The sequence below is a fragment of the Drosophila ananassae genome, chromosome XL, assembly GCF_017639315.1.
Source record: "Drosophila ananassae strain 14024-0371.13 chromosome XL, ASM1763931v2, whole genome shotgun sequence".
In the NCBI taxonomy this organism is placed as follows: domain Eukaryota; kingdom Metazoa; phylum Arthropoda; class Insecta; order Diptera; family Drosophilidae; genus Drosophila; species Drosophila ananassae.
This window is the reverse complement of record NC_057931.1, coordinates 11739298-11760437: the sequence shown is the minus strand read 5'-3', so window position 1 is coordinate 11760437 and position 21140 is coordinate 11739298. Positions and strand designations below refer to the sequence as shown.

Below are 21140 nucleotides of genomic sequence, written 5' to 3'. Positions count from 1 at the left end.
ACTCTTACAAAAACTTAATTAACGTTTGTTCCTTTGCACAAAAAAATAACAAAAATCCAAGTAAAGAAGTTGACATTGAATAAAGAAATAATTCAAGAATTAAAGTTTACAAACTAAGTTTAAACTAGTTTTTTTTTATGTTAATATTCTTTTTGTTTACCATTTTTTTTTTAGCATTTCTTCTTAGTTTTTTTCATCTCAGAAATGGCAGCTACAAGATTTGAGTTTCAAAAGTTACTACAAAAGAAAATGGAGAAATGGAAACGGTTTAAAAAAAAATATAATAATAGAATGAACCGGGTATTCACTAGACAACGATGGGGGGGGAGGTGAGAAGAAAATGGAAAAGAAAAGTATAAGGAAAAAAAAAAGAAATCAAAAGAAACAAAGCGCGCTCTTTCGCTCACTAATCTCACTTTTTACGGTACTTTCTTCCACCATTTTGTATTCATTCTTGCATTCCATCATTTTTTGTAGTTTTTTTTTGCATTTTTTCGTTTTTTTTTTCTTGTTTGTATTCTGTTACATCAAAAATTGGTTTCTTATGCTCGGTTGCACACAAATATTTTGCATTATGACAAAAAATTATGCTCTTTTATCTTTTCATATGTATATATATATATATATTTCTATATATAAACACTTATTAGAAGTCCTCGTGTTTTTTTGTTGTGTTCGCGCCATCATTTTTTGTTTTTTTTTTAATCCGCTGTCTGTTTTTAAGAAAAAAAAATTTTAAGTTTTCTCGTGTTTCGCGTTTTCTTCTTTCTTTTTCGAGTGAGTGAGTGAGTGAGGGGGGGGAGGGAGGTGGCGGTGTTAGAAGTGAGAGGTGAGAAAAGGGGGAAGTGGCCATATCTTACCGTTAGCATAAATTACCGTTAGTTGTGTCTACGCAAAAAACGTGCTGAGCAATAATCTAAAACGCAATAGCCAAAGAGAGAGAGAGAGAGAGGTGCACGGTGTACAAATACATATGTGAGAAAGTACGTGCGTGTACGTGTGTGTGTCTGTGTGTGTGTGTTATCCTTTCTTTGTTTTTCAGTGTATGTGTTTCTGATTCTGTTGTTGTTCTTGTTGTTGTTTTTTTAGGAAATTACGTATTAAGCATTTTATTTTTTTAGTAGATTTTTTTACTTAAGATTTCTTGTATTTTTCTTTGCTCTTTTGCATAATTTACACCAATTTTACTTTTATTTTTTGTTTTTTTTTGTTGTAATTTTCTTGCATGAATAATATATATATATATTTTTTTGTGATTTCTTATATTTTTTTGTAGTTTTTGTTTCTCTTTTTTGGGGGTTATCTCATTGTATAACATAAATCCGATTCGAAGAAACACATAGCACACATTTATATAAACGACAAGATGATAATTATAGTTTCCTTTTTCGCATTTTTCGCATTTTTTTTTTAGTATTTGTTTTTTTTACTTCTGCTTTATGCAGTTCTACACAATTTTTTGCTGCATACTTTGTTGCTGTGGATGGACAATACATATACACACGTACACACACATATACATATATAAACATACATATATATATATCGTATATATTGTATATTTTGTATATTTTTTTGTTGTAATTGTTTGTAGTTTGTTGTTGTTGTTGTTTTTGTTGTTGTTGGTTAGCAATCAAGGGAAAAGCAATGGGGGCTTAGTGTGTGTGCTTGTGTGTGTGTAGGAGAGTCCTTTGACTGGAAAAAGTGGGAAAATCCATGCCAAACACACTAACACACACACTCACACACACATCTAGACTCGAAAGCAATGAATAATACATTGTATAAGTATATCTATTAGGTGTAAGGATGTAAGGACGTGTCAGGACATGTTTCTCTGTGTGTGTGTGTGTGTGTGTGTGTGTGTGTGTGTGCCTGTGTATGCAAATTTGACATTTTTTCTATTTTGTATTTTGTATTTTTTTATTTTGTATTTTTTTCGCCTCTCTCGCCTCCCATTGAAGCGAAGAAGAGAGTTCAATAAATAATCCATCTTTGCTTTTCCTTTCTTGCTTTCTTCTCGTTCGGTTGTAGTGGTGGTTGTTGCCTGTACTAATGCCTGCGTGTGTGTGTGTGTGTGTGTGTTGGTGTGTTGGTGTATTGGTGTGTTGGTGTATTGGTGTGTTTCTCTTCAAATATTGCCCTTAAAAATATTTAATATTTCTATTCCAAGGACAATACTCTTAAAAGAGTACTTTGTTTGTGATTCCAACGATAAATATAAATAGGGGAAAAAAAAAGAAAATCCTTGATTTATTTTTCGGTTGATTTTGTTATGTAACAATGGTTTTAATTGCTCTCTCGCATGTTTATGAGTTAAAATAAAAAATTATACAAGGCCAAAAACAAAGCGCCAGCACATAATTATACATTTCGTATCCATTTTCTTTCTTTTTTTTTTTTATTAACCAAAAAAATAATTAGGAGGTACAATTTTTGGATGATCGGAGGAGGTTGAGGGGTGGGCCGGGCAGTGGGCAACTTAAATCATATATCATATGTTGTGGGTGTGTGTGTATGGTGTGTTTTTCGAAAATAATAGAACCAAATCAAAATACTGAGGATTTGGTGGAGAAATAATGATCGATAGCTAAAAATAACGTTGGTATACCATTTTTAGTATTTTGTGTATTTTGTGTCTGGTATTTAATTCTTTTTTTTTTATTATTTTTTGCTGCATCATGCTCTGCTCTGCCATTTTCTTGATTTTTTTTTTTTTGTTTTTTTTTTCTTTCAATTGTTTTCTTCAAGTTCAGCGAGATTCTTTGGGGATTTTTGGGTGGCGTTTTCGTGCACTACAAATTGGAATGGAAGGAATACCCTGCCCAACAATAGGGGTATTCCTTACATTTACAAATCATGCATCGTATTTTATCATATATCCTTTTTGTAGTTTATATATGAAATGGTATACGACCGAAGAAATGGAACTAGTAGCTACTAATTGGATCCTGGAGTTGGTGGAGTTGAATTCTGGAGCTGATCTTCGATTTCGGCGCGACGACAACTGCTACAGCTGGTGGCATCGCTGTCCTCGACAATGGTGCCATCATCATCATCGTCTTCGTCTTCGTCTTCGTCATCATGATCCTGATCCTTCTGATCCTCCTGATCCTCCTCCTCTTCGCTTAGTTCCATAGACTCATCATCCTCCTCTTCGGCTTGTGTGGCTCTGTTTGTGTGCTTTTCGGGTTGATCTTCCATATCCGGTTCATTTTCATCTGCTTCTTCATCGCCTTCTTCTTCTCCATCATCTTCTTCGAGTTGTTGTTGAGAAGTTGCCGCTTCGTGTTGTTGCTTAACGTGCTGATGGTGTTGTTGTGTTTGATCTTCTACCTTATTTTCATAAATTTCATGTTGTTGGGGGGATTGTTGGTGTAATTGTTGTTCAATCTGTTCATGTTCTTGTTGTTCTAGTTGTTGTTGTTGTTGATGTTCTCGCTGATACTGCTGCTGCCCTTGCTCCTGTTGCAGTTGCTCCTGCAGCCGCTGCACCGCCGCCAGCCTCCTCACCACCACTTCATCCGACTCGACAATACTTTAACCGCTCTTAAACAATAAAATGGCCACCTGACCCAAGTAGAAGTAGATGAAGTGGCGCGTCTCGTGTGTAACATACGATCCAAAATTGCGTCCAACAATGCAATGCCATGTCGGGTTGTATTTTTTGTCAAACTCCTTCTTAATATAAGCAGCAATGTCCTAAAAAAAAATAATACAAAATATACATTTTAATTAGTTAATTTCGAATGTTTCAAATGTGAAATGTAAAATGTTATAAATTAAGCTCAAAGTGCCTAACTAGCTTGCTAACTGTTTTGAAATTAGCGGAAAAACACCACCACCACTACCACTACTACCACTACCAGAAACTCAATAAAATACCAAACGAAAAACTCATTTTCCGGCAGAACAGAGCCACCCACCATGCCTGCCTGCCACCCATCATCAGTCTGTCACTAGGGTAACCCCAAATTGTGACCTCAAAAACAGTCAGCCTGGCAAGTAAAAGTGGTAGAGAAGGAAAAGTTTTATTTGTGCTAATGAGTTAGTTATGATTGTTGGCTGGTGTTTCAGTTTTAGTTTTAGTTTTAGCCAACTGCTGTTGCTTTGTATTAAGACATTTTGTTTCAAATTAAATCCCAGTTGGCCAAACTATGCTAATTATAACTACAGATACATAGATACATAGATACACTATATACAGATACAGATACAGATTCGGGCAGCTACACTTGCAGTTTAGTGGCGAAAATGTCAAAGGTCATTGTCAGTTGTAGTTTCGGCTTGCCAAGTCCAGGGTTACGCAAAGGACATAAAACAAAGAAGAGGATGCTGGTGGAAACTATTTCTCTGAATAGCTTTCGTCACCAATCCTTTAAAAAACAAAAAAAAAAAAACAAAAATCTAAAAAGAAAGAGACAAGTTGGAGTACCGTTACGCTCACCGAAAAAAACTTGCGGTAATCTGCAAGTCCTCTTCCCCCTTTCATTCTGCGGCCCCACGGTTGGGCGCCACTTATGGAGTTGATTTAATTTAGTCGCCAAAGGAGGCATGAGGCATAAGGCATGTGGCATGGTTGGGGTTAAACAGAAAAAAACAACAAAAATAAGGGGGGGACCAGCCAAGCCAATGCAGAGGAATGCGTGCAAAGTCATAAACTTAACCCGGTAACCTCAAAACAAAAACAAAACAAAAAAAAAGAAAAAAGAAACCCTAAAAAGAAACTATAAAGAAAGGAGGGTGGATGGGAGGTTGGAACAAGAAAAAAACAATATAAAGCTGATTTAGCCGAGTGCCATTATCCAATTCCTTGTTTTCAGCTAGTATATACTTCAATCAAAGTTGTCGTCATCATAATACCCTCCAAGATGGCTAAAAAGGATACAGCAGAACCCCTAGACTTGGATCTGTTAGGTTGAAGACCCATTGAATCCTTCAAACTATTTCCTATTTCATAGTTTTCAATTTTTGGGTATTTTTAGTTTCAATTTCTTTTCTATTTTTTTGGGCTTGTTCCTCTTGTTTTTTTTTGCCGAAGCTATTGCGTGCATTTTTTCGTGTCGTGTCAGACGGCAATATAAAGTTGATTGTTTTATATTCAATTTGGTTTGGAGTGAGTTTGGGGGAGCGAGTCATCCCAGTCCTCCCATCCAACCTCCTAGCAATGCCATGGAATTTTGTTTTGGCAACGAAATAATAATAAGAGGACGAAAATGAACATTCCGACACAGGACATAGGCCCAGAAAAGGGGTGTGGCGAGTAGAGGTGTGTTAGTTACCGTATGTCGTGTGTGCCACTAAAGAAGGATACTATATACAGTGGTAACCTAATGAAATCGACATTGCAATTCTGGTGGTATAACCCAAAAAACGAGTAGTGACATATTTTTAGCCAGACAACCCATTATACACTCTTTGTTATGCCCTTCGAGCTTCTAAAAGGTTTTTTCCGCAAACACACAGTTCTCTTACAACAGTTTGATTCAAAATCCATTTAATAACTTGCTATTAGTGCGAGGTAGGGTGGTGTGCACCTGGATAATTCTCTGTCCATTAGAGGAGCAGAGCACACCTGGAAAATATCCCCAAGCCTCAAGCTCAAGCCTCAATAAATATGCAATACCATGTATAGTATGCCGATGAATGTGTGTCAATAAAGAAAAAAAAAACAGAAAACATAGTGTGGTGGTGTAGTAAGTGCATAAATGTGCAATACACAGATATATCGACAGGGCAATGCGACTATATATACACACTCTATACCCTATACTCTCTCTATACCTATTTTACATAAACATTTGCCCAAGAATATTCCGCATATTGATTAAACATTTTGGCCACGCAAAAAATCACAAACAAAACCCATCACAAAATTGTAATAAAAACGCAAGTTGAAAGCCAAATAATATGTCTCTTTGAGGGATACAGGATATAGGAGCTTATTTATTGAGTTTCTAATTGAACTGCAAGACAAACTGTAATTACATTTATTTTTAAAACTCTGTCGAATGAATTTTTGGTGTGTATTTTGGCCCTCTTGTTGGCTTATTTAGGGCTTTGCCTTTAAATCGCGACTCACACAGATACAGATCCAGATACATAAATAAATGGGGAAAGGAAGGAGGGCAGGGCAGGGCTGGGCAGGGCAGCATAATGCCTATGGATACGATTTAAGCTGCTTGAAAGGTTGCGCGCCCCTAAAAATATATACACAAGGTGGGTATACAACAGTAGTAGTAGCTAGAGCTTAACCCTTGTGCGCCACAACCCCAAGGGGGTTTTAGGTTTTTAGGGGGTATATGGGTTTTGGGGACTCTCCTCCTACTCTTTTCACTTGGTGTTGTATTAGTTGCGTATCTAATGGATACCAGAAATTGTTTTTTACAACTCCGCTACCACTACCAGCTCCCCTAATCAGCTTTCCGGGATTTGAATGCTCCAGACAGGACAATAACAGGTCATTTATCGATTAAATACACTTTATTATTTTTTTTTTTGTCACAACAGCATCAGCCTAAAGGTTAAAGGTCCTGTTGCCTACAAATTGAAAGTCTACTGTGGAAGCCCTCCTGGTTTTTTGCATTTTCTAAGCAATCTAAGCTAAGCAATTAAATTTGTGTGCGACAACAAAAATCCATATTTAATTACCAGCCAACGGAAGAAAAAAAAAGAAATTTTCAGACTTGTGGTGAGGGGAAAATAATGGCAAACTTATTATTATGCAATAAGGAGGAGGGGAGGGGAGGGCCCAGGATAAACAACAGGAAGAAGAGTAAAAAAGAAGAGGAAGCTACAGAGTCACAGTTACAAAAGGCAATCAATCGTGTGATTGTAAGGAGAGTCCTGGTGGTGGTGGTGTGCGTGAGCTGGTGTGGCATATATTTTATTTATAGCAACAAGAGGTAGGCTCGACATAGGGTTCAGGTGTCCTGCGAGGGTGTTTTTTCCATCACTCCCCCTAACACACACACACACCGCAGCAGCAGCAATGACACCATCCAGGGGGGCGTAAAAACAATATGTGATGCATACTTTCAGGCAACAGGCTGGCCTGGGAGGCATGCCACATAGACATCTGCATGATTACATTCATAACATACGTCTAATAGAGTACATTCGAATCGAATAGAATAGAGTGAGTGGAATGTTGAAAATGAAATGAAATAGTATGAATGTAAGCTTAGGTTCCTCTCGTAATTTGAGACGTCAAACGAAATGACAGGGAATGAACGAAACGAAAAGTGAAATGAGAAATATGTCAATGTCATGTATACCTGAATCCTTCAACTGTTTCTTATCATTCGGGCACTTCAAATTTGTCAAAATACCATAACATAGCTTTGTTCCTTTTTCCCCCAACTAACAAACTAATTCAATTCTCACAAACTTAGAAAGAGACCATTATTAATGATTGCAAAATTATTATGAGTCAATTTCTTCAAGACAATTCTGACCTCAACAATAATGAAGCCCAGTTAATAGATGATGAATTTGCCGATTATTTCGATGTCCTCAAATTTGAGACAATACAGGAGAAGGTGGAACAAGAAATTTCTGTATATTCCAATATTAAGGTTGCATACACTCCTGATTTTAACGCTTTAGCTTGGTGGCATTTGAATAAGCAATTTTTTCCGCTATTGCACAAAACAAGCTGCAAAATATTATGCATTCCAGCGAGCAGCGCGGCTTCGGAACGGACCTTTTCAAACGTAAGAAATTTGATAACAGAGAAGCGTTGTCAAATAGCCACTAACTTTGAAAATATTAACAAAATAATGTTTTTGCATTCCAATTTAAATTAGATATAAATTCGCTGCATTTAATTTGTTTTTATTTCCTTTTATTTACATTTACAACTCGAATCATTTGAATGAAACGTCTCTGTTTTCAACGTTCTCAATTCACTCAATTCGTCTCCTTCTACCAAATGATTGTGCAAATGAGTAGGCGTAAGAGATCCAACCCTCTCACATCATGTTGGCTTTGCTCTCAAATTCACTCAACTCATTTTTAGCATTGTGCATTTGAATGTGGGTTTTTTGCCACTCATGCAGATGTCTAATGCCACAGTAGAATCTTGCTAATCAGGATTCTTTCTTGGGCCTTGAAGGTAAAGAAAATATTATGACAAGGTAAATAGCATTAAAAGTGTTAAAAAGATACAGAAATTTATTCATTTTCGTCACCTTTTTAAACTATTTACACATAAAACTATTTTAATTAGTGAAGAAACTTGCTAATTTGACTTCTTTTTGTTAAAAAAATAGAATATAAATGTTAGACCAAAGAAAATTGCAATAAAACTCATTGAAATTTACAAATTAATTCATTTTTCGTCACCTTTTTAAACAATTTCAACGGATTTTTGTGTCAATAACTATCTAATTTAAACGAAACTTGCTAATCAGACTTTATTATTGTTAAAAAATCAAATAAAAATGTTGGAATCGAATAAAACTCTTTATAACCAACAAATTGAGCAATTTTTCGTCACCTGTTTAAGTAATTTAAACTGATTTTAGTGTCAAAAGCTATCTAATTCAAAAGAAACTTACTAATTAGACTTGTTTTTTGTTAAAAAATCGAATAGAACAGGATATTGAAATAAAACTCTAAATTCTATAAAATTAATTTTCGTCACCTTTTTGTAAACTATTTAAATTTATTTATGTGTCTTCTGAAGAATCTTGCTAATCAGAAGTGTTTTTTCAGTTAAAAATAGAAAATAAAGATTACCCCAAAGTAGATAAGATTAAAAACATTCTTAGTCTTAAATTTTATTCATTTTCGTCACCCTCTTGCTATTATTTCACCTGATTTTCTAGAATTCTTCAATTCCGATTCTACTGTTTACGCGCATTTCGCTTTTACTGCTCAATTAGCAGACTCTCTCTCGCTCTCTCTCCTCCTCTCCTTTTTCTCCTCTAAGCTCTACCCTCCAAAGACCTCCAATCCCCCACCTCAGCCCTCTCGCCCTTTATCCATCCTACTTCCGCTGTGATTTCAAGTTTACTTTGCTTTGCTTTCAAGGGCTCGCGTTTCTCCTTCTCCCTCTCAGTCTCAGTCTCCGTCTTGGTCTCCCCCTCTGTCACTGCCTCTGCCCTCACTTCCCACCCACCTTTTGTCGCCCTCTTTATCGCAGTGTCTCAGTGTGTTGTCTTCTGCCATTGGCATTGACAAAGGCCCGTTAGTTGAAGGCGAAACCCCGTTGCTTTTTCCCGGCTTTCTCTTAACCCCCCTTCCACCCCACTTGTTCCATATTTATAGCCGGTATTAGTAGGTTAAAAGGGTATATACATAGGTTATCGGAGGGGGTTTATCTTATCTTACAGATCTACAGATTCTCTCTTTTCTCTCTTTTACGATTTTCTCTCTTAAGTAGTTATAGCTTTAATAACGGTACATTATGAGGCAGCTTCCTTCGATAGACTCTCTTATCTAAGAGAGCAACTCCTATCTCCAATAAAGAGCAATCTTTAGGGTATCAGAGCTGTCGCTCTAGCCGGCTAATCCCCATTACTGACCTTAGTCGGGGTCTGCACTTTGACCAGAGCACGTCGCCCCACGAATGCGTAAGTTTGTCGGTAAGTTTGTATTGCCTTTTAGTCCACTTTTCCTCAATATCCCCCCCAATGCCCTGCCCTGCGCTCATATTGATTATTCAATTTCTTGGACTTTTGTTGACATTGCTGGCTGATTTTGTTATTGTTTTTTTTTTTTTGTTTTTGCTTTTTTTTTGTTTTCCTTTTGCATTCGCAGACCGACTAAATCAAGAGCTTATTAGCTTTCGTTTCGTTTTTCTCTTCGAAAACAGTTGTTAATGATGGTCAAGACCCTATATGAGATTTAAATCATGGCTACTTTGAGGGAAGGTTAGTTCAGGATTTCAACATTTTTATCCAGAAATGTAAATAAACTGAAAGGCGGCACGTGGATATTAAAATTGGAGTTCATTTCGCATTATTGTTGAATATTTTTCTCAGCTTCCTAGAATCGTACGTAACTACGCAATTTCGCGCTCTTTGCCCTTTCAAATTATTATTAAAAAAGAAAAAAAAGAAAGCGTCCTTTTGAAAAGCTGAACCTGAAGCTGAAAGCTAAAAGTGCAAAGGTCAAAATATTCCTGGAAAATATTATTGCGCATTGTTTGTTGAAAAGGAGTTGGTGCTTCTGATGCTGTTGCAACACCACCCACCACCCACCACCCACTACCACCACATTTCAGTTGCATATAACCGTGTGTGTGTGTAGGTTTTAGTTGCAACCTACAACCTGCAACTGAAAGTCCTGTATTTCAGTGGACAGTGGGCAGCCCAAAGACCAAAACCGCAAAATTGTGAAATTGCCAAACCGCAATTGTACAGAGAGTGGGTGGTCGGTCGGTGTTGCATCTTATTCTCACTGTAGATGCAACAATGTGTTGCACACCCACACCTCACCATACTCTCTCCTTCAAAATGGACCAAGAATTTAATTATAGTGACTGCGGTGGAGCCACTGAGGGGGAATGGAAGTACCAGCTAGTGTCACAACACAACCAAAAACCTCAGTTACCACGACACCAACCGAAGTTGCCTCATCTCGTGTCGCTCCATTCACTTAAAAGTTATTTAAATCGAAATTAGCAAAACGGCAAACATGCCAATTTGGGTCATAATTAAAATCTTTTCAGCAACTCTGGCAACTTTCGTGTGCGAAACGGACTAATTGCCATTTAAGCTCATAACCTGTTTCCTGTCCTGTCCTGTCGTGTTTTGTCGTGTCCTGACTTGTCTCTCTGTGTCACCTGTTGTGTTTTTTTTTTATTCTTATCAGAAAGAGAATGAGATCTGACTGTGTCAGAGTAGATGAGAGTAACTGAGAGTAAGATCTGCGTGGGAGAGAGTAGTTAACAGTAAGAGGCAGAGAGCCTAGAGGCCGATCCTGTGTGAGAGTAACTGAGACTACTATCTGCCTTTGTGAGAGTAGCTGAGAGTGATCTCCTTGCTAGAGTAAGAGTGGCTAAGAGAGGCACTAATGCTAAGCTTAGAATAAATGAGTAAAAGAAACAATGAGAGTGATCCTTGTGCTCTTAAATGTATGCTACAATATGCCATCACTTACCTTCTCAATGTTGTACTTCTCCAGGGCCTGTGTCGCGCAGTCGACAGCGTCCTGCTGCATCTCCTCGCTCATGTCAGCATTCTTAATCACGGCCTTGCGATCAGACATTTTGACTTTTTGTTTTTCTCTTCAAACTTTTCAAACGCAAGTAGAACTGCAATTATAACTGCTTCTGAAGACTTCTGCGGGCTTCTTTGGACTTCCAAACTGTAAAGAGAGACAGAGAAGAACACGATGAGCAACGCCACTGGAGGGGGAGGCGGAGCGCATCGCGAAAATGTTATTAGCATTTTTTTTTTTTCAATTAAAGAGCGGGAGAACTTAATCAAGTTATGGACTCTCGTTCATACTCCTCTCACTCTCACTCTCCTCCCACCCACACACACACACATACTGACGCAGGCGCATTGCATACTTTTTTGGGACTGCGAGCTGCAGCAGCAACAGAAGCAATTTAATTATAGAAAACAAGCAACAGCAACTCATTACAAATCAAATATCATATCCACTGGATGGGAAAACAAATTAAAATGAACCATGACATGGCTGGCGGGAAAACGGGATTTAATGACAAAAAAAAAGAGAGTCCAGACAAGACAAGCATATTCGTGAAACAATTTCATTTTAACTCAAAAGTTAAGTATTATGGAAATATTTAATAAAAAAAACCCCTTGATGTATGGCATATGCCTCGATGCACCCACACACACACATGGGCTGAGCGGAGAGTGAGAGGGACGGCTAGATGGTTGCCAGAGAGTATTGCACATGGCCTTGAGCAGATGCTCTCCTTCCACACCCACACCCACACATAGCCATAGCCATAGGTACAGTGGCCGTGACAGAGGCTGCGGCGGACGGTGAAAAGCAGAAAGAGCAACAACTAATTCAAATTCAAGGCTCGCACAGCACAACACCCATACCTATGCAATACACACGCACTAACACACAATACTAACACCCTTCTCTAAACACGCATTGCAATTTCTCTTTGCCAGCCATTTATCGTAGCATACTTTTGCGAGCAGTGGCATTGCTTATTAGTTGCAGAAAACGGTACATGCCGAAAGGCCGAGAGGAAGAGCGTGGGCGAAGGCGAAAGCAAAGCAAATAGCAAATACCAAAATGCAATTCAAAATGGCAAAGGGGAGTGAGCAAAGTGGCTGCCGAGAGAGAGAGATTGCCATTTTGTGATGACACTGGAAAAAAACAAATTATTTCAATATTGATTCTCAAAGGAAACTTCTAGAAATGACTTGCAAAAAAATCAAATTAAACTAATTTTTATGAATTATTTAACTAATAATTAATAAAAAAAAATATATATATAAACTCACATTAATTAGCAATTTAATGTGCTGGAAATGAGAAATCTTTTCCGAATCATCGACTCGATTCGATATTTCCTCTTCTATTTTTCACTTCCCTTTCGCCAATTTCGCCATTTTCACTATTTTAAGGAAATTAAGTCTTTAGTGCTGACAAATCATAACGGGATCTGACTGCCATCAAGGCAACGTTGACAGGTGGCCGATGGCTGGCAGTGGGGTGATGGTGCGAGAAGGATGGCACGTTAGGCTAGGCCCAGCAGCCAAGCATCCTCCTTCCACCATCCACCATCTCCTTCTCCCATTCCAGGCTTCCCCTGATGAAGTCAATTAGAAACTGCATTGACAGTTAAACAGACGGAGACAGCTCGTTGGCCAGAACAATGCGGTCGAGTGAGAGGAGTATAGGAGTGAGTGGGGGAAATAACGGAATATGGTGCAAAAAAATACAGTTAAAAACAAGAAAGGAAACGGACAACCACTATAGTTTAATGATAAAGAGAAGCGGAAAATCGAAGCGCGAAACTTTTTTTTTTAACACCACACACACACATACGAGCAGAAAATGACACAAAATGAAATTATAAATGACAGGCTGACAGCAAACTGAGCAGAATGAATGGAAGCAGCAGGCCAGAGTGTGTGTGAGAGAGAGAGAGTTGAAGAGAGAAGTGGACATGCACCTGCAAGTATGCAATGCTTTTTGCTGCCTCACATACTAATACACATGCAGGAACGCAGGGTAATTGAATTTCCCGGGAAAATGCTGAATATTTTGATGGGCTGGTATGAGTGAGTATGTGTCTGTGTGTGTGAAATTGGAAACCCGCGATTTTCCTTCTTTATTTTCGGACAAAATAGGACTGCTAATTAACCAATTTGCTAATTTCCTAGAGCTCCCTCTCTTTCATCCACATTCCGCAAAATGTCAATTATCAGGTGCAAACTTGTCATCTGTCATTTTGACAGATGACCGGTTGGGTTGGGGGGTTGGAGGGGGAACTTCATATAATCTTCTTCTCATCTTTCTTCCATGCCTGCCCAAACATGATTCTGCAGTAATTTCTGCAACCGAATACCCGAGAAGAGATATAGAAAGTTCCCGACCGATTTTGAAGCGGAAACCGCAGACCATAATTGCTGCCTATGAGCTATGAGCTATTAGCTTCTATGAATAAATTAAGCGACAGATTGCCAGCCGAGTTTGCCGAGATTTCGGACAAAACAACCTTTAAGAAATCTACAACCTGACGTCATGTCTCAATCGTTAAAACTTGATTTCTTTCGCTCACTCCACTCCAGTCCGCCCGCCTATTACCAATATTATTATATCATTTTTTGTTGAATTTTTGGATATTCCAAACTGTGCGTGGGATTTTTCAAAAATTTTTGTTCGTAAATTTCAGATTTCGGTCAGCCCCTTGCTGCCTGCAGTTTGTTTCCTGCTTCATGGGAATTTCGTGGGCAATTGCATATTGAAGAGAACTTGCATTCAGAACATTCGCACGATATTTTCAGTTTCCCAGATTCTTATTATTTTTTTTTTTTTTTTTTTTTTGCCAGTTTTGGGGCGGAAGAGAACTTGACTTACCTTAGAAATTTGATGATTCGGCCGATTGCGCGGGAGCTTGCCGCTTGTCGCTTTCAATATTCAGAGATTTTCCCACTGCTTTGGCGTTCTTCAAACCAACAAACAGCTGTCACCCACCAAAACGAATGGAAAAATATCTGAATTCCAAAAGAAAAAAAAAAACCGAAAAAAAATGCAAATAACAAATATATATAAAAAAAAAAATTATAAGAACGCCTATTGGTGTATGTGTACGAGTGCGTTGGTATGTGTAAGGGCTCCTTGTTTTTTTTCTTTTCTCTTCTTTTTTTTTTTCAATAGAGCAATTTTGCACGCAATACAAATTTAGCACGCCGCGGCTTTTGCACTTTTTTAGAACAACTTTTGTCGAGAGAACGTGAAAAAAAAAATTGGTTGCCTCACGAGAACGTTAACAAGAATTTCCAATTTTATGATTTTGTTTAGCGCTTGTTTCACAAATCGAGTCTACTTGCCGCAAAAATTATTTTTTCAATAAATTTTATGTGTGTGTTTACCGCTAAGTATTCGGACTGGGGTATGACAGCTCAACGACTGGGCGCTCTGACAAAAAATGATGATATGGGCGCCTACGGTGCTGCGACGTTCGAGGTGGGCTTCTCAGCGGCGATAGCACTATCGATATGTCTCTATGTTTCTGGGAATATCGATATCTGGGCCCATCGGCAAATGTGTTAGGTTCATTTTTTTTCTCAGGGACTACTAGATTGCTGTTAAAAGACATTTTTCTACTTTTTTGTCTGATTTTTAAGTCTTTTGGACATTTATATTCTACAAGGGCGAATCGAAAAGTATGGCGGGCTCAATATCGATACTTACTTTTGAACCTCAATACCGTGTCCACCACTGATTCTGCTTGCTGGTGATTGGTTGACACCGGGCCGCGTCTGCCAGGCGGCGTCTGGCAGGCCGCTTCTGGCATCAGTGCTGCGCGGTTTGGACCTATCTTCAATTCGAATAATACTCAAATATATAAATATCTACATGTATATGAAAGGTTTATGTCTGAAAATATGTTTATAAATTCTATAATCTTTAAAACTGCATAAATAGTACCAATAAACCTTAAAATATTTGTTCTAGACCCGCCTTTTAAAAACCCTATGCAAATTAGTTTTTCGCAGGTCATCACTAGCATGCCCACGTCGTAGTGGATTACAAACGATTAAAAATCGTTGGCGGGATAATTCACATTTGAAAATGTCCATGATTTTATTTCACTATTATGCTTTCTACGCAATGTATTTAGTAGATTATATTAAAATATATATAACTTAAAAGTCCCTTTAATTTATTGAATTTTACAATATTTTTATTAATAGAACAAAATATGTTCAACATAATAACAAACAAATGAATATAAAACATTTATAATCAAAATCTTGATTAATTCTGTGTTTTATTTTATCCAGATACATCATTTTATATATATTATATGTTAAAATATTATGAAATTCCGATACATACATTTTTTTCGATAAATTCTTTGTTATCGGAACCATTACTAGTTCCAATTTCAAAATTGGCGCGTTTCTTTGAGCTAAAAATAAATTTTAAAATCACAGTTGTTGAAATATCATTATTATATTTTGCAAATACACTCTCCATTGGATCATTGTCAACATTATATTAATTCATATATTTTTAAAATTATAGCGAAAACAAAAAACAAATGATTAGACAACTAACTGGTTCCAGTAACTGTGAAATATAAAAAAAAAAAGGCCCAAAACCAATTACCAGATTTTGTTTTAAGTTATACTGATTAATTGATTAAGAAAAAGAAAGCTAATAAATATAATAATATATGTTTTATTGCAAGAATTCCATAAATTATGAAATAAATTCGCTGAGGATTTCTTTTGAATTGGAATGCGGTCACACTAACATGCACAATTTCGATACCATCGCGATACGTGAATTTTATTGATTCGCGAACAAAATTATTAGGTAAATTAACACCACCACGTGCTTCCCGCCTGTGTGGTGTTATAAACATTATCCTGCCGGCTACCTGGCAGACGGCACCTGTCCGCCAGAGAGCCCCGGAACATAAGCACCCGCCACCTCTCCCCTCTCCTCGCTCAACAACAGTCCCCACCTCGGATCCGCTCCAAAAAAAATAAAAAAAAAAAAATAAAAAAGGAGCTGAGCAAAAATGGTGGACGCCGCCAGACAAATGCTCGACGAGCTGATGGGTCGCAACCGTAACCTGCACCCCTCGGAGGCGGGCCACAAAGTGAACTGGGAGGACCCCGAGGTACGTCCCGTGATATAAGCATTTTTGGCCTTTTGGTTCTATCTTGTGGTTGTCTTTTGCAGTTCTGTCAGTTCTATAATGTGAGATTCTGCCCGCATGATCTGTTCATCAATACCCGCGCCGATCTCGGTCCCTGCTCCCGCATCCACGACGACGAGGCCAGGCATCTGTACGAGGAGGCACGGCCGTCGGCGCGAAAGCGCCAGTATGAGGACGAATTCCTGCGCTTCTGCAATGTAATGCTCCACGATGTCGACCGCAAGATCCAGAAGGGCAAGCAGCGACTTCAGTTGATGCAGCGAGATCAGCCGGTTGTGGCGCCGCTGGGCCGGCAGGCGGAACAATTGGCCAATTTGAATGGCAGGATAAACAAGCTGCTGGCCGAGGCCGAGGAGGCGGGCATTCGTGGGGATGTGGATCAGGCCCAGGATCTAATGACCCTCTGCGAGGAGCTCAAGGAGGAGAAGGAGAAACTGACGATACAGTATGAAGCTGCCCAGCGGGCCATCAATAGCCTTAATCTTTATCCGGAGGAGGAGCCACCCGGCACAAATCCCAGTTCAATTGAAGCTCCCGCCACTCATGATGCTGCCGCCAAACCAGTTGTTCCCGGCGAGGAAGCTGCTGCTCCTCCGCCATCATTAGAAACGGCAGCACCACCACCACCATCACTATTGCCGCCAGTCCCCGAACAGTCCACCGATGGCGAGGGTGGTGTTGGGGCGGGCACTGATCCTATAACTACACCGGTGGGTGAGATGAAAACGGAAAAGACGTGGGGCCATGAATCGCTGCCCGAGAAACAGATGAAAGTGTGCGAGATATGTGGTGCGTTTCTGATAGTCGGCGATGCCCAGCAGAGGATTGAGGACCATTTAATGGGGAAACAGCATTTGGGTTACTCCAAACTGCGAACCGCTGTCGCCGAAATAAACGAGGCGCGACAGAAAGAGCGGGAACAGGAGGATCGGTCGCGAAGGCGTGACGGATCGGGTCGGGTCCAGCGCTTCCATTCTTCCTACGAAGGCAGACGGTAATTACAAGAATAGAACAGAGAACAGAGAGTGCAGAAATGCAACAAGCGAAGAATAAAAGAAGCAATTTGGCACATTGCCCCCAACTGTGACTAACACTTGCCATTACTTGCAAGTAATGTTTGCCAAAATTCCTCTTTTTTTAATAGCTGCCATTACATTGTTTCATGATTTAGATAGAAACTAAGATCTATTCCTTAAATATACTAATAATTACCTCTCTCCGTTTGTCCTTCAGTGAGCCACGAAGCGAGTATCGAGAACGGAGTCGCGATTATGTCCAGAATCGCCAGCCCTCGGACCGGCGTCACCGTAAGTTCTGAGAGTAGCTCTTTTGCACACGAACCCTATGAGCTTTTCCACTAACTGGCTTCTGTTTTTCCTTCACAGATCACCACAAGTCGCATCACAGCGGCTCGCATCACTCGTATTCGCGCAGTGGGGGCAGCAATGGCGGTGGCAGTGGTGGTGGCAATGCTGGTGGTGGTGGTGGTGGCGGAGGAGCTGGCGGGAACCGGAGCAGTCGGCATCACAACCATTACCGCCACGACAGTCGCGAACGACATTGCCGCAGCCGGAGTCGCAGCCGCTACTAAAAAGAGACCAAAAAAAAATAAACAAAAAAAAAGAAACTATTAGTAACACTAACTAACTAAAGAAAAAAGAGAGAAAGAAAACAGAAAACAGAGATGAAAAGAAAATGTATCATACCTACATTGAAGACGCGTGAAATGAAGAAAGTGTTTTTGTTAAGCAGAAAGTCGGAAGAGTCCCAGTCGAAGCTCAGGAGCAATCCTAATAACGATACGAAACGAGATCGAGATCCACGAACTGCAATCCAAAAATCCCACTCTTGTCCGCCGCCACTGGCGCTGGCGGAAAGTAATCGAGGTACCAAAAAAAAAAAAAAAACAAAATAAAATCATTAACAAAAAAAATTTCCAAAAAATAATCTATATCAAAAAAAAAATATGTATATTGAAAAAAAAAAAAAAAAAAGTATTCAGTATCAGAGGAGTATCTGAGGTGAGTCGAACCACTGGATATATTCCAAAAATCCAGTAAAAAAAAAAATATAAAATATATAATGTAACAAAACAGCCACTCCACACTCCGTAGACATATTCTTGTATCATATATTCTCTATTTCTAAACCGATCTACGAAGATCCCTCTGTGTGTGACTCGTGTTAGTTGAGTTATTTTTATGTTTTTGGGTTTTTTTTTTCTTTCAATAAAATTCAGTTTAAAAGGACAGTTTAAGGATAGTTTGTTGGAATTTATAGTTTTAGAGATTTGAGAGATCTTAACACCATGTATTATTTTTTATTTTACAAAAAAAAAGCTAAACTTTTGACTTAAGAGCACTTTTTGAAGAACCTCTAAGTTGCTAATATTTGCTAAGATTATCAAAACATTGTAAGAAAAAAAGGTTTACAATAGTTTATGAACATGAAATACATAATATACCTTGTTTTCATTAATTTTGTAAGGGGAGAACTGTAGTTATCTGTTAGATGAGGGCTATTAGGGCTTAAGGAATCACAGATCGTGACAGAAACAGGTATTTACCAAGCTCTACTGTTATCTCTATGCGCTTAACTAATCCAAACAGAAACAGATTTCACAAATATCATAAAATCAACTCGCACACCCCCTCCACACACTCACACACAGCACACACACACAAGACATCAAGAAATCATATAATGTATATATAATATAATAGACATTAGAAGTGAGACTCCTCGAACTGCATGTGCTTTAATGGCTTGGGGATGGGTTCCGGAATCCTCTCTCCCATGTCTCTCAAATATATTCCGACCACCCGACCCGAGTGGAGGTACGTAGTCGTAGTCCCTAGAACAGAGAACATAAAACAAAAACAACAGAGATGCAGGTACATTTTTTCAATTGTTTTCCCCAAAAAAAAAAACCCTAAGAAATGTCCTTTTCAATAAAAATATAAAGTTTAAATAAATCCAATTGCTTAAGTTATTAATTTCTGTTGAAAGTTTGTTTTTTTTGAGGTTAACTCTTTAGAAAGTGTGCCCAGCCAACGAAGTTGTGTGATTTTTAGAGTTTTGGTCACACTATTAACTAACTAGAGAAAAGGACATTTAAGGCGTCGGCTTGCCGTCGTAGTTGTTAATATTTCAATATAATTTTTTTTAAATACCATAATATAAACATAAATAAATATTTAAAATATATACAATATACTCTTCTCTTATCGATGTGGTGTACTGCCCCTGCACTTTCCTATAATATTATTACAAAAAATATATATAAAAAGAATAGAAACTATTCCCAGCGATATCTGCAAGCCAAATAATTGATTCCCGCGATAAAAACGAGGTAATTGAATTTCAAATCAATTGAATTTAAATTATAATTATTAGGCAGAGAAAGAGAGAGAGAGAGAAAGAGAGAGAGACTAGCTGAGAAAGAGAGAGAAAGGGAGTTCCTTCCACAAAATACACCCACAGACCAGTGTATGTTCATTTTCCCCTCCTCCTCTTCACCAATAAGAAAAAAAAAACAAACAGGTAATTTTTGCGACTGACCCCATGACCCCTTGTAGTCTATAAGTCTATTTAATTGTGATGGTAAAAAGCTAAAAGAATCCTTTGTAGCTTAATGTTTTTTGTTCGTGACACACCACTACCACCAAACACGCACTCACGCTCACACACACACACATATACATATACTCTCTGAGAGGTTCGAACTTTGACATATAAATACACCAAAAAAAAATATCCTATTTTAGATCTAGAGTGACCCCATTATTTTAAAATAATAAATATATATCTTATCTATCAATAGACTGATGCTTATTTTAAAACAAAACATTCCAGGATCAAAGGAAAATCGAAATCATCGAAACGAAAGGGAAAGATATATGTAATATGAAAAAGAGAGAGAGAGAAGAACCAACCAGGTAACTTCTATGCCACATCTCCAAAAACCTAAATGTTTCTTCACGACAGAGAATAATCGGGAGCGAGAGCGAGCTGCCTGCAATCAACGAACGATCAATTATCAACTATCGATTGATTATCGATCTAACAGTAAATGAGATTGTGAAGAGAACAAAGAGAGAGAATGAGAAGAGAGAGGTGAATTTGAATTTCTCTCATCTGCTTATAATCCACTATACATTATTATCCATTACCCATTATCCATTATCCACCCTCCCCCATTATTATCCATCCCTTGTGGAACTCAATCACGAGTTCCACAATCGACTAATCCTTTTAACCTATTATCTCTTATAATCGTCTAGCAAATTAATCAAATTAATTGAGTTTGACCCCTTGATCCCACGCCCCCTCGCCCCTGCATCCACTGAGCAAAATTAGTATGATAAATCGAAGAGAAAGCGGATTTAAAGTTTAACAAATATTAGAAAAAAAAAAAAGAGAAAAACTATTCGATAAACTATTCGATCGATCACCCCCGTAGTCATGTAAAGAATGTTTTTAATTATGAATTACGATATGAGTAAGCCTATCCACATTCTACGTATATAAACTATATATATCTATATATATAATATATATATTGAGAAACTCGCAATAATTTTTTAATAAAGAAAACAAAAAAAAAAAAAAAAAAAATCACAGCAAAAATTAATTCTAAACGTTGTTTTTATTCGAACAAAAAAAAAATTAAATCATATCCCATATTCCATTTAAAAAATATTATTTAATTCATTATAACAATATTCCAGCTTGTGTATATTTTATTATTTTATTTCAATAGTTTGTAATAATTATAATAATAATAGTATTAATA

At 38.0% G+C, this 21140-nt stretch overlaps 2 protein-coding genes across 5 annotated transcripts; one reads left to right on the top strand and one right to left on the bottom strand.

Moving 5' to 3' along the window:
• Nucleotides 1-2225: 2225 nt before the first annotated feature.
• LOC6504937 (dynein light chain 1, cytoplasmic) lies at nucleotides 2226-14677 on the bottom strand. Of its 2 annotated transcripts, none has more exons than XM_014904391.3 (3): nucleotides 14544-14677; nucleotides 11110-11316; nucleotides 2226-3702 (listed from the first exon to the last, which is right to left on the bottom strand). In XM_014904391.3, exons 2-3 carry the CDS (start codon nucleotides 11215-11217, stop codon nucleotides 3541-3543), a joined length of 270 nt encoding a protein of 89 aa, XP_014759877.1. In that variant the 5' UTR covers nucleotides 11218-11316; nucleotides 14544-14677; the 3' UTR covers nucleotides 2226-3540. The 2 variants fall into 2 exon arrangements, with proteins under 2 accessions (XP_014759877.1, XP_044573062.1); XM_044717127.1 differs by lacking the exon at nucleotides 14544-14677 and adding an exon at nucleotides 14029-14166 and having other exon boundaries at nucleotides 11110-11356.
• A 1217-nt stretch (nucleotides 14678-15894) lies between these two features.
• On the top strand, nucleotides 15895-20962 carry LOC6504568 (luc7-like protein 3). Of its 3 annotated transcripts, none has more exons than XM_032453397.2 (5): nucleotides 15895-16306; nucleotides 16369-17339; nucleotides 17579-17652; nucleotides 17731-18231; nucleotides 20201-20962. In XM_032453397.2, the coding sequence occupies exons 1-4, from the start codon at nucleotides 16205-16207 to the stop codon at nucleotides 17934-17936; spliced, it is 1353 nt and encodes a 450-aa protein (XP_032309288.1). In that variant the 5' UTR covers nucleotides 15895-16204; the 3' UTR covers nucleotides 17937-18231; nucleotides 20201-20962. The 3 variants fall into 3 exon arrangements, with proteins under 3 accessions (XP_032309288.1, XP_044573059.1, XP_044573060.1); XM_044717124.1 differs by having other exon boundaries at nucleotides 17731-18366; XM_044717125.1 differs by having other exon boundaries at nucleotides 17731-19888.
• The last annotated feature ends 178 nt before the right edge of the window (nucleotides 20963-21140 follow it).